The 13348-nt window shown below is 40.5% G+C and overlaps 1 protein-coding gene across 1 annotated transcript in view; it reads left to right on the top strand.

Annotated features, from left to right (window-relative positions):
* Nucleotides 1-13348, top strand: part of ythdc2 (YTH domain containing 2) — a 58265-nt gene that overhangs the window by 8733 nt on the left and 36184 nt on the right. Inside the window, exons 3-8 of the mRNA XM_067439792.1 lie at nt 2878-2968; nt 5240-5439; nt 6551-6744; nt 9028-9194; nt 11542-11644; nt 13017-13173. Of these exons, the coding sequence (XP_067295893.1) occupies nt 2878-2968; nt 5240-5439; nt 6551-6744; nt 9028-9194; nt 11542-11644; nt 13017-13173 (912 nt within the window). The remainder of the gene's footprint in view (nt 1-2877; nt 2969-5239; nt 5440-6550; nt 6745-9027; nt 9195-11541; nt 11645-13016; nt 13174-13348) is intronic.

Below are 13348 nucleotides of genomic sequence, written 5' to 3'. Positions count from 1 at the left end.
GAGCTGATGGTGAACAGAAACAGCTGATGGTGAACAGAAACAGAGCTGATGGTGGACTGAAACAAAGCTGATGGTGGAAAGAAACAGAGCTGATGGTGAACAGAAACAGAGCTGATGGTGAACAGAAACAGAGCTGATGGTGAACAGAAACAGAGCTGATGGTGAACAGAAACAGAGCTGATGGTGAACAGAAACAGAGCTGATGGTGAACAGAAACAGAGCTGATGGTGGACAGAAACAGAGCTGATGGTGAACAGAAACAGAGCTGATGGGAGAAACAGAGCTGATGGTGAACAGAAACAGAGCTGATGGTGAACAGAAACAGAGCTGATGGTGAACAGAAACAGAGCTGATGGTGAACAGAAACAGAGCTGATGGTGAACAGAAACAGAGCTGATGGTGAACAGAATCAGAGCTGACGGGAGAAACAGAGCTGATGGTGGACAGAAACAGAGCTGATGGGAGAAACAGAGCTGATGGTGGACAGAAACAGAGCTGATGGGAGAAACAGAGCTGATGGTGGACAGAAACAGAGCTGATGGGAGAAACAGAGCTGATGGTGGACAGAAACAGAGCTGATGGGAGAAACAGAGCTGATGGTGGACAGAAACAGAGCTGATGGTGAACAGAAACAGAGCTGATGGTGAACAGAAACAGAGCTGACGGTGGACAGAAACAGAGCTGATGGGAGAAACAGAGCTGATGGTGGACAGAAACAGAGCTGATGGGAGAAACAGAGCTGATGGTGGACAGAAACAGAGCTGATGGGAGAAACAGAGCTGATGGTGGACAGAAACAGACCTGATGGGAGAAACAGAGCTGATGGTGGACAGAAACAGAGCTGATGGTGAACAGAAACAGAGCTGATGGTGAACAGAAACAGAGCTGATGGTGAACAGAAACAGAGCTGATGGTGGACAGAAACAGAGCTGATGGTGAACAGAAACAGAGCTGATGGTGAACAGAAACAGAGCTGATGGTGAACAGAAACAGAGCTGATGGTGGACAGAAACAGAGCTGATGGTGAACAGAAACGGAGCTTATGGTGAACAGAAACAGAGCTGATGGTGGACAGAAACAGAGCTGATGGGAGAAACAGAGCTGATGGTGAACAGAAACAGAGCTGACGGGAGAAACAGAGCTGATGGTGGACAGAAACAGAGCTGATGGGAGAAACAGAGCTGATGGTGGACAGAAACAGAGCTGATGGGAGAAACAGAGCTGATGGTGGACAGAAACAGAGCTGATGGTGGAAGTCTCTGTAAGCTCCAGTATACTGTGGTCCACTCCATGTATTACATTTCTCCCAGCGCTAGAGGCTCTGTTGCTACACATTCCCAATTCGGCAGTGTCCTGATGACGTCGTCGAGGCATGACTGCTGAAGACCAGATGATGGGTCTTCATGACGATTCAGCTGCAGCACCACGCAGGAGGCAAACAAAGTTTACCGGGCACTTCTGTGGACACACCAGTGTTGGCGCAGAAGTCCAAGCCATTCCATGACCGCAATGCGGACAGCGGCGCAGCGCGGAACATCCCAACATCATGCCGGACGCTGGCGAACAGACAACGCCAGCATCCTCTCCTCCACGTTGCCTCAATAGATGCACTTTTATAATGGATGGATGCACTTTTATGATGAATTGATGCACTTTTATGATGGATAGATGCACTTTTATGATGGATAGGTGCACTTTTATGATGGATAGGTGCACTATTGTGATGGATAGGTGCACTATTATGATGGAGAGATGCACTTTTATGATGATAGATGCACTTTTATGTTGGATAGATGCACTTTTATGATGGATGGATGTACTTTTATGATGGATGGATGCACTTTTATGATGGATAGATGCACTTTTATGATGGATGGATGCACTTTTATGATGAATTGATGCACTTTTATGATGGATAGATGCACTTTTATGATGGATAGGTGCACTTTTATGATGATAGATGCACTTTTATGATGGATAGGTGCACTATTGTGATGGATAGGTGCACTATTATGATGGAGAGATGCACTTTTATGATGGATAGATGCACTTTTATGTTGGATAGATGCACTTTTATGTTGGATAGATGCACTTTTATGATGGATGGATGTACTTTTATGATGGATGGATGCACTTTTATGATGGATAGATGCACTTTTATGATGGATAGATGCACTTTTATGTTGGATAGATGCACTTTTATGATGGATGGATGCACTTTTATGATGGATGGATGCACTTTTATGATGGATAGATGCACTTTTATGATGGATAGATGCACTTCTATGATGGATAGATGCACTTTTATGATGGATGGATGCACTTTTATGATGGATAGATGCACTTTTATGATGGATAGATGCACTTTTATGATGGATGGATATACTTTTATGATGATAGATGCAGTTTTATGTTGGATAGGTGCACTTTTATGATGGATAGATGCACTTTTATGATGGATGGATGTACTTTTATGATGATAGATGCACTTTTATGATGGATGGGTGTACTTTTATAATGATAGAAGCACTATTATGGACTTCAAAACAGTCATTCACTGCCATTATAAAGCTTGGAAGAGCTAGGATATATTTTTTTAAACATAACTCTGATTGTGTTCGTCTAAGAGAAAAATGTCATACACACCTAGGATGACTAGAGAGAGTAAATCTTGGGATAATCTTCATGTTTTGGATGAACTATCCCTTTTAAGTTAACAACAGTAGTCCCAATGGACACTAACTTGTCGAGGAGTTTATTATCTGAGATGATATTGAAGGCCCGCAATCAGATCAAGTTAATAAACCAAAGTTTTTTTGTTGATCTTATTTTGTTGGGATTATTTGAATGGTTTATAATTGTGGTGTTGTCTCGTAGAGCTGGATTTCCCTTCTTCATTGACGAATTCTGAGAGGGCGTTCGTCCACCGGCTTGCTCAATCGCTGGGCTACATCTCGAAGAGCAGAGGGTGAGTGGACTCGTGCAGAACGGACATTAAAGGGATAGTTCACCCAAAAATGAGCCTGTGATGTTTATCTGCTGACCCCAGGGCATCAACATGTAGGTGTGTTTGTTTCTTCAGTAGAACACAAATGAAGATTTTTAACTCAACCGTTGCTGTGTGTAGGTCATATAATGATGTGAATGGGTAACAATTCTATGAAAGTAAAAAAAAAACATGCTTAGACAACATGCAAAAAAGAGCCCTGTGGCTCGTGACGACACATTGATGCCTTAAGACACAAACTGATCCGGTTTCTGTGAGAAATACAACAGTATTTATGTCATTTTTTACCTCATATCAGACGAATCTCATCTAGTGTTCCCATCAGATATTATTCCGTCTGATAAGTTCAAACTGGCGCGATCATAGGAGATGTATTATGTAGATGCTTCATTCGGCCGATCTGCGCAGACACTAATGAGGCATCTGTATACAGGTCCTTCTAAAAAAATTAGCATATTGTGATAAAGTTCATTATTTTCCATAATGTAATGATAAAAAAATTAAACTTTCATATATTTTAGATTCATTGCACACCACCTGAAATATTTCAGGTCTTTTATTGTTTTAATATTGATGATTTTGGCATACAGCTCTGAAAACCCGAAATTCCTATCTCAAAAAATGAGCATATGATGAAGCGGTTCTCTAAACGAGCTATTAACCTAATCATCTGAATCAACTAATGAACTCTAAACACCTGCGGAAGATTCCTGAGGCTTTTAAAAACTCCCAGCCTGTTCATTACTCAAAACCGCAATCATGGGTAAGACTGCCGACCTGACTGCTGTCCAGAAGGCCATCATTGACACCCTCAAGCGAGAGGGGAAGACACAGAAAGACATTTCTGAACGAATAGGCTGTTCCCAGAGTGCTGTATCAAGGCACCTCAGTGGGAAGGAAAAAGTGTGGCAAAAAACGCTGCACAACGAGAAGAGGTGAGCGGACCCTGAGGAAGATTGTGGAGAAGGACCGATTCCAGACCTTGGGGGACCTGCGGAAGCAGTGGACTGAGTCTGGAGGAGAAACATCCAGAGCCGCCGTGCACAGGCGTGAGCAGGAAATGGGCTACAGGTGCCACATTCCCCAGGGCAAGACACTTACAGAGAAGCAGCACTGGACTGGTGCTCAGTGGTCCAAAGTACTTTTTTCAGATGAAAGCAAATTTTGCATGTCATTGGGAAATCAAGGTGCCAGAGTCTGGAGGAAGACTGGGGAGAAGGAAATGCCAAAATGCCTGAAGTCCAGTGTCAAGTCCCCACAGTCAGTGATGGTCTGGGGTGCCATGTCAGCTGCTGGTGTTGGTCCACTGTGTTTTATCAAGGGCAGGGTCAATGCAGCTATCAGGAGATTTTGGAGCACTTCATGCTTCCATCTGCTGAAAAGCTTTATGGAGATGAAGATTTGGTTTTTCAGCACGACCTGGCACCTGCTCACAGTGCCAAAACCACTGGTAAATGGTTTACTGACCATGGTATTACTGTGCTCAATTGGCCTGCCAACTCTCCTGACCTGAACCCCATAGAGAATCTGTGGGATATTGTGAAGAGAAAGTTGAGAGACGCGAGACCCGACACTCTGGATGAGCTTAAGGCCGCTATCGAAGCCTCCTGGGCCTCCAGAACACCTCAGCAGCGCCACAGGCTGATCGCCTCCACGCCACGCCGCACTGAAGCAGTCATTTCTGCTAAAGGATTCCCCAACAAGTGTTGAGTGCAGAACTGAACATCATTATTTAAAGGTTGACTTTTTTTGTATTAAAAACACTTTTCTTTTATTGGTCGTCAATATGCTAATTTTTTGAGAAGGACCTGTATATATCTATGATCGCGCCAGTTTGACCTTATCAGAGGGAAGTAATAGCGGATGGAAACACTAGATGAGATTCATCTTATATGAGGGAAAAATATAACAAATACTGTTGTGCTTCTCACAGAAACTGATTGGTTCGTGTCTTAAGACATCAATATGTCGTCAGGAGCAGCAGGTTTTTGTGCATGTTGTCTAAGCATGTTTTTTTTTTCACGCTCGTAGAATTGTTACCCATTCACATCATTATGACTGTTGAGTTAAAAATCTTCATTTGTGTTCTACTGAAGAAACAAACACACCTACATGATGGAAGCACTGGGGGTCAGCCGATAAACACCACAGGCTCATTTATGGGTGAACTATCCCTTTAAAGCATTATTACATCGCTATGAGACAACACTAGCATAATTTCCCTTGTGTCAGGAAAGGCACCAGTCGATACCTCACGGTGAAGAAGAAAGATGGGACGGAGTCAGCACGCTCTATCATGACCTGTAACCTCACACACAACTCCAAACACATGGTGCAAAACCTTCTGCAGAGGTTCCCCATCACCAACAAAGAGCGCAGTGAGCTCCAGCCGCGCACCGAGAGGGTCGTCATCACGTCACCAGACGCCAACGGTAAGTCACATTTCTTAAAGAAACTGTATGTAAGAAAATCTTAAAGGGTTAGTTCACCCAAAAATGTAAATTATGTCACTAATGACTCTCCCTCATGTCGTCGGACACCCGTCAGACCTTCGTTCATCTTCAGAACACAGATGAAGATATTTTAGTGTAAAGCTGAGAAAGGCTTCAGATAGGCCTCCATTGGCATTCAGTCCATTCCCACTCACAAGACCCATAAAGGCCCTAAACACATCGACACACAGCCCATCTCACTACAGCGGCTGGACAATCATTTTATAATGACACGAGAATAGTATTTGTGCACAAAAAAAATCTAAATAATGACTTTATCCGGCGAGTTCTTGTCTTCCGTGTCGGTCTTGCTCCTCCTCTTCTGGGTCATGAATGGCGGAGCGGCGTCATATTCTCACGCATGCGTCGAGTTCACGGCAATAACTCGGCGGATAAAGTCGTTATTTTGATTTGTGCGCACAAAAACTATTCTCGTTGCATTGTAAAATTATTGTACAGCCGCTGCAGTGAGATCGTTTATTCCAGCGAGCGTCCAGACAAGGTTGCCAAGTTTTTACAACAAAATGCGCCAACTACTAGCTCTAAACAATAGCTTCTCGGGGGGTTCTCCGGGAAAAAATGGTGTTTGGGGGTAAAATGTGTGTTATTTTGGTAAGGTTGCTGCTAAAATTCGCATTAATGGGTCTATATATCACATAATAGTCGCTTCAACCCACGGACATAGAAAACAACCCGCGGGAAAAATGCGGACTTGGCAACACAGTGCAGTTCAGCTCTGTTGACGTTTGACAAATAATGTTATGCGTCGGTCTGCTGCTCTGATTGGTTGTTGGTCTGTCCAATCGAGGTCTTTCCTGGTTCGGTTGAAACGCACCATAATCACAGCCCAATGAGCATCAGACTCATATTCTGACTACAATTGAGTATGACCACGTCAGGCTAAAAATATAATGAAAATAATGATAATATGGAATTATTACATTATTAAAAAACAAATGGGGGGGGGGGGGGGCCCTAAAATGCTTAGTTTTTTGTTAAAAAAAGGTTATTAACATGACCCTCCTCCGTGTCCCTAATTTTCGCTCTTCAGACAGTAAATGCAGGACCAGCGGCCGGCTCAATCATGGCATTCCTCAGGTTCCTCAGAAACGAGGCCCGTCTGAGCTGGACTCTTTCCGGAAGACGCTGCCTGTTTATGCACGTCAGGAGGAGCTCGTCCAAACCATCAGGGAGAACCAGGTGGTGCTGGTTTTGGGTGAGACCGGATCAGGCAAAACCACACAGGTGAGGACCAGTGTTGGGTAAGTTACTCTAAAAAAAGTAATTCATCACTAGTTACTAATTACATCTTCAATAGTGTAATGAGATTACTGTACTACAAATTACTCTCTACAAAAAGTATTTAATTACTTATTACTTTTTAAATCCTATATCAACCTCGAGTTAAGCGATTCAAGGTTAGACATGAAACGGCACTTTTAATTAATTCAAAAAATAAAATAGAACTACATAAATGACTCTTATTAACTGACCAAAGTATTACAAATGTGAGAAGGAGACTTTAAATGTTGATGTTAAGTCCACTATTGAATTATGTATAATTATATTTAGTATTTAGTTCAATTACATCAGAAGTAACTGTAATTAAATTACAGAAAAAATAAGAGTAATCCCTTTACTTTTTCAAGGGAAAATAATTCAATTCCCTGAGACTAAAGTTTTGATTATCAAGAGGCTGAAGACCAGATCCACTGCTGATGTGGCAGACACCTTCAGTGTGTCTCAGCGTCAAGTACAGAGGATTAAAAAAAAGATTTGAAGAGACTGGAGACGTTTTTGACAAGCCCAGGTCAGGCAGACCCCGCAAGACAACTGCTCGAGAGGACCGTTTGCTGGCTCAAAAATCCAAGGCCAGCCCATTTTCCACTGCAGCAGAGCTCCACGAGACCTGGTCACCTGAAGTCCCTGTTTCAACCAGAACAGTTTGTCGGATTCTGTCTCGAAATGGCCTCCATGGTGGAATCAGTGCCCAGAAGCCAGCACTAAACAAAAGACAATTGATAAACCGTGTGGCATTTGCCAAGGCCCACAGCCTGCTAAAAGGATGGACGCTGGAAAAGTGGCAGAAGGTGGATTTTTCAGATGAATCTTCTGTTGAATTACACCACAGTCGCCGCAAATATTGCAGGAGACCTACTGGAGTCAGAATGGATCCGAGATTCACCCAGAAAACAGTGAAGTTTGGTGGCGTAAAAATCATGGTCTGGGGTTACTTCCAGTATGGGGGTGTGCGAGAGATCTGCGGGGTGGAAGGCAACATCAATAGTCTAAAATACCAAGAAATCTTAGCTACCTCTTATATTCCCAACCATAAAAGAGGCCAAATTCTGCAGCAGGACGGTGCTCCATCGCATACTTCCATCTCCACATCAAAGTTCCTCAAGGCGAAGAAGATCAAGATGCTCCAGGATTGGCCAGCCCAGTCACCAGACATGAACATCATTGAGCATATGTGGGGTAGGATGAAAGAGGACGCATGGAAGACGAAACCAAAGAATATTGATGAACTCTGGGAGGCATGCAGGACTGCTTTCTTAGCTATTCCTGATGACTTCATCAATAAATTGTATGAATCCTTGCCAAACCGCATGGATGCAGTCCTTCAAGCTCATGGAAGTCATACAAGATATTACATTTGGATCTCACAGCACCACAACTTAATTTGCTGACATATTTTTGTATTTGCTGTAAATTTGTTCAATTTCTGTATAGGCGACAAAACTTTTGTCTTGCCAAAATTTGACCTTTCTGTCTTGATTAAATGATAAATATTTTTTCTGTGAACATTATTTATTTCAGTGCATTAAACATCATTTGGGAGGGTTTTAGCTTTTCATATGAGCTATTTCTAACACCAATTAATTAATTAAAAGTCAGGTTAATATCAGGTATTTCTAGAAAATAGATAAGCGACAAGACTTTTGTCAGGGACTGTAGACGAGTATATCATGTCTTAATACTTCTTTTTTAAACACTGTATTTTTCTTCTATTCTCCCTTTATTCCGCACCGCTGTCTGTGCTTTGAACGGCTCGTCTGCTTCCTGCTTCTATGAAGCCCCTCCCTCTGAAAAACACAATGGTCTTAGATTGGTCAGATGGCCAAATGTAGTTTCCTGTATTTTTATTGGCTTAAGCACAGGTTAAGGCCACGCCCCTTCCCATTACAGGCAGAAGTCACATCTGCGTAGACTAGCGAGGGTTTATGATGTCACCAACCCAGGAAGAAGCTCGTTGTAGTCCAAAGCGGCCATTTTTGTAGGCAATAAACTGCTGTAACTTTAAAAGACAATATCTCCGTTTGCAGTGAACTTTCAGCGCTGTAACTTTGCAGAGACTGTTTATGCTCAAGCAGCGACATTACACACTAACTAAAGTTACACAAGTCAACTCGCATGCAAACACCCCTTTAATGTTTTCTTTTTATCTCTGTAAAGCACTTTGGAGCAACGGCTGTTGTTTAAAAAAATGTGCTATGTAAATAAAGTTGCTTGCTTGTTTGCTCGCAGATCCCCCAGTTCCTTCTGGACGACTGCAGCCGAAACGGGAATCCTTGTCGGATCTTTTGCACTCAGCCCAGGAGATTGGCGACCATTGCTGTGGCGGAGCGCGTGGCGGCGGAGCGCGGCGAGAAGATCGGACAGGCCGTGGGATATCAGATACGCCTGGAGAGCAGGTACTGCCTTAGGCACACATTAAACAGACACACACACACTTTTACACACTGCATTTAGTGAACCTGAGAGTTTCATATCAAAAGCATCAAAGCACAAATATTAATATGATTATTAAATTGCAGAAGCTACAAATAATGTTTTGCAAAGTCAAATCGAATTTGTGGTTTTGAATAAAGATATAAACACTGCGAAAAATGTTTTTCTTACTCAGTATTTTTGTCTTGTTTCTAGTCAAAATATCTAACAATTATTATATTAAGAAACATTTATTAAACAAGAAAAAACATCTTGTTTTGGAAAAAAATAACTCAAAATGAAGAGAGTTTTTGCTTAAAATAAGATAAATAATCTGCCAATGGGGTGAGAAAAATAATCTTGTTTTCTGTTTGAATTAAGATTATTTTTCTCACCCCATTGGCAGATTATTTATCTTATTTTAAGCAAAAACTCTCTTCATTTTGAGTTATTTTTTTCCAAAACAAGACAATTACTTTTGCTTGTCTAGTAAATGTTTCTTGATTTAAGAATCTTTAGATGTGTGGACTAGAAACAAGACAAAATACTGAGTAAGGAAATAATTTTTTGCAGTGAACTTGGAATTGTAAGATATAAAACCAGAATTTTGGGATACAAACTCAGAATTTGGGGATGTAAACTCGGAATTGTGGGATATAAACTAGGAATTGTGGGATATAAACCCAGAATTGTGGGATATAAACCCAGAATTGTGGGATATAAACTCTGAATTGTGGGATATAAACTCTGAATTGTGGGATATAAACTTAGAATTGTGGGATATAAACTGAGAATTGTGGGACATAAACTAGGAATTTTGGGATATAAACCCAGAATTGTGGGATATAAACTTAGAATTGTGGGATATAAACTCGGTATTGTGGGATATAAACTCGGTATTGTGGGAAATAAACTCGGTATTATGGGATATAAACTCAGAATTGCGAGATATATACTCGGAATTGTGGGATATCAACCCAGAATTGTGGGATATAAACTTAGAATTTTGGGATATAAACTAGGAATTATGAGATGTAAACCCAGAATTAAAAGATGTAAACCTGGAATTGTGGGATATAAACTCTGAATTTTGGGATATAAACTTGGAATTGTGGGATATAAACTCTGAATTGTGGGATATAAACTTGGAATTGTGGGATATAAACTCTGAATTGTGGGATATAAACTCGGTATTGTGGGATATAAACTCGGAATTGCGAGATAAACTAGGAATTGTGGGATATAAACCCAGAATTGTAGGATATATACTTAGAATTTTGGGATATAAACTCGGAATTGTGGGATATAAACTTGGTATTGTGGGATATAAACTCAGAATTGTAGGATATAAACTCAGAATTGCGAGATATAAACTCGGAAATATGGGATATCAACCCAGAATTGTGGGATATAAACTCTGAGTAATGAGATAAACCCACAATTAAAAAAATGTAAACCTGGAATTGTGGGATATCAACCCAGAATTGTGGGATTTAAACTCGGAATTGTGGGATATAAACCTGGAATTGTAGGATATCAAACCAGAATTGTGGGATTTAAACTCGGAATTGTGGGATATAAACCTGGAATTGTGGGATATCAACCCAGAATTGTGGGATATAAACTCAGAATTGTGGGATATAAACCTGGAATTGTGGGATATCAACCCAGAATTGCGGGATATAAACTCAGAATTGTGGGATATAAACCTGGAATTGTGGGATATCAACCCATAATTGTTGGATATAAACTCAGAATTTTGGGATATAAACTAGAAATTTTGAGATGTAAACCCAGAATTAAAAGATTTAAACTTGGAATTGTGGGATATAAACTCGGATTGGAATTGTGGGAAATAAACCCAAAATGAATGAAGTGAAAACAGCACAGACTAAGTGATTGATTCTTGGGATTTAAGGATCGATATCGGTTAATCAAAATGAGAATCGACTAAAATCGAGAGATATTATCAATATTTTCAACCCAACCCTCACAATCTAATCCTTAATTGTGAATTTTTACGTTCTTCATTAACTTTTAAATGTGTCTTTATTCAAACATACGACTGGTGGATGCTAATTAATATCTCTCCAAAACGGAAGGAATGGAAGTGAAGGACGTTAACTGTGACAAGATGATTGACAGGCCAGTTTAAATCGTTAAAGTAAAAGAGCCCAAGAGCCCATTTAGAGGCCCAATTATGAACTTTTAATTCCCAAAACAGGATATGGTTTCAAGGCGTTGTATAAGTAGGCAAATTGTGTACAATGAATTGTTTCCATCTAAAAGACTGCAGACGTGCTGATGAATTCTGGGTATTTTTCCCCTCAGAGTGTCCCCCAAAACGCTCCTGACGTTCTGCACGAGTGGAGTCCTGCTGAGGACACTGATGGCCGGAGACGATGCCATGGCCATGGTCACGCACGTCATTGTGGTGAGACTGGGAGAAAAGTCTATCTATTGCGAGAAACTTTAATTTGTGAAATAAAGTCAGAATTGTGGGAAATAAACTTTGAATTGTGGAAAATAAACTCGGAATTGCGAGACAAACTCATAATTGTGGGAAATAAACTCGGAATTGTGAGAAATAAACTCGGAATTGTGAGAAATAAACTCGGAATTGTGAGAAATAAACTCGGAATTGTGAGAAATAAACTCGGAATTGTGAGAAATAAACTCGGAATTGTGAGAAATAAACTCGGAATTGTGGGAAATAAACTTGGAATTCTAAGATATAAACATCAATTTGTGGGAAATAAAGTCAGAATTGTGGGAAATAAAGTCAGAATTGTGGGAAATAAAGTCAGAATTGTGGGAAATAAAGTCAGAATTAGGAAATATAAATAGGTAATTGCGAGAAATAAACTCGGAATTGTGAGAAATAAACTCGGAATTGTGAGAAATAAACTCGGAATTGTGGGAAATAAACTCGGAATTGTGGGAAATAAACTCGGAATTGTGAGAAATAAACTCGGAATTGTGGGAAATAAACTCGGAATTGTGGGAAATAAACTCGGAATTGTGAGAAATAAACTCGGAATTGTGAGAAATAAACTCGGAATTGTGGGAAATAAAGTCAGAATTGTGGGAAATAAATTCAGAATTGTGGGAAATAAAGTCAGAATTAGGAAATATAAATAGGTAATTGCGAGAAATAAACTCGGAATTGTGAGAAATAAACTCGGAATTGTGAGAAATAAACTCGGAATTGTGGGAAATAAACTCGGAATTGTGAGAAATAAACTCGGAATTGTGAGAAATAAACTCGGAATTGTGGGAAATAAACTCGGAATTGTGGGAAATAAACTCGGAATTGTGAGAAATAAACTCGGAATTGTGAGAAATAAACTCGGAATTGTGGGAAATAAACTCGGAAATGTGGGAAATAAACTCGGAATTGTGAGAAATAAACTCGGAATTGTGGGAAATAAACTCGGAATTGTGGGAAATAAACTCGGAATTGTGAGAAATAAACTCGGAATTGTGGGAATGAAACTCGGAATTGTGAGAAATAAACTCGGAATTGTGGGAAATAAACTCGGAATTGTGAGAAATAAACTCGGAATTGTGAGAAATAAACTCGGAATTGTGGGAATGAAACTCGGAATTGTGAGAAATAAACTCGGAATTGTGGGAAATAAACTCGGAATTCTAAGATATAAACCTGGATTTGTGGGAAATAAACTCAGAATTGTGGGAAATAAAGTCAGAATTAGGAAATATAAACAGGGAATTGTGGGCAATAATCTAAAGGAGTGTTCATCTGGACGGTGTGTTATGAGCCGGTTTTATGACCTGATTTGTAGGACGAGGTGCATGAGCGAGACGGACTGACGGACTTCCTGCTCACTAAGATGAAGGACATGCTCCAGAAGATGCCGTCGCTAAAGCTCATCCTCTCCAGCGCCGCCCTGGACGTCAGTCTGTTCATCAGATACTTTGGAGCGTGTCCTGTTATTCACAGTAAGGACAACATTCACGGGTGTATATTTAAGCAGGAAACACCTACATAAGGTCTATCATCAGGTCTTTATTTTAATACTGCAAAAAAATGCTCTTCATACTCAGTATCTTTGTCTTGTTTCTAGTCCAAACATCTAAAAATTCTTAAAACAAGAAGCATTTACTAGACAAGCAA

Source organism: Pseudorasbora parva, chromosome 3, assembly GCF_024679245.1.
Source record: "Pseudorasbora parva isolate DD20220531a chromosome 3, ASM2467924v1, whole genome shotgun sequence".
Lineage (NCBI taxonomy): Eukaryota > Metazoa > Chordata > Actinopteri > Cypriniformes > Gobionidae > Pseudorasbora > Pseudorasbora parva.
This window is presented reverse-complemented; position numbering and strand designations above follow the sequence as displayed.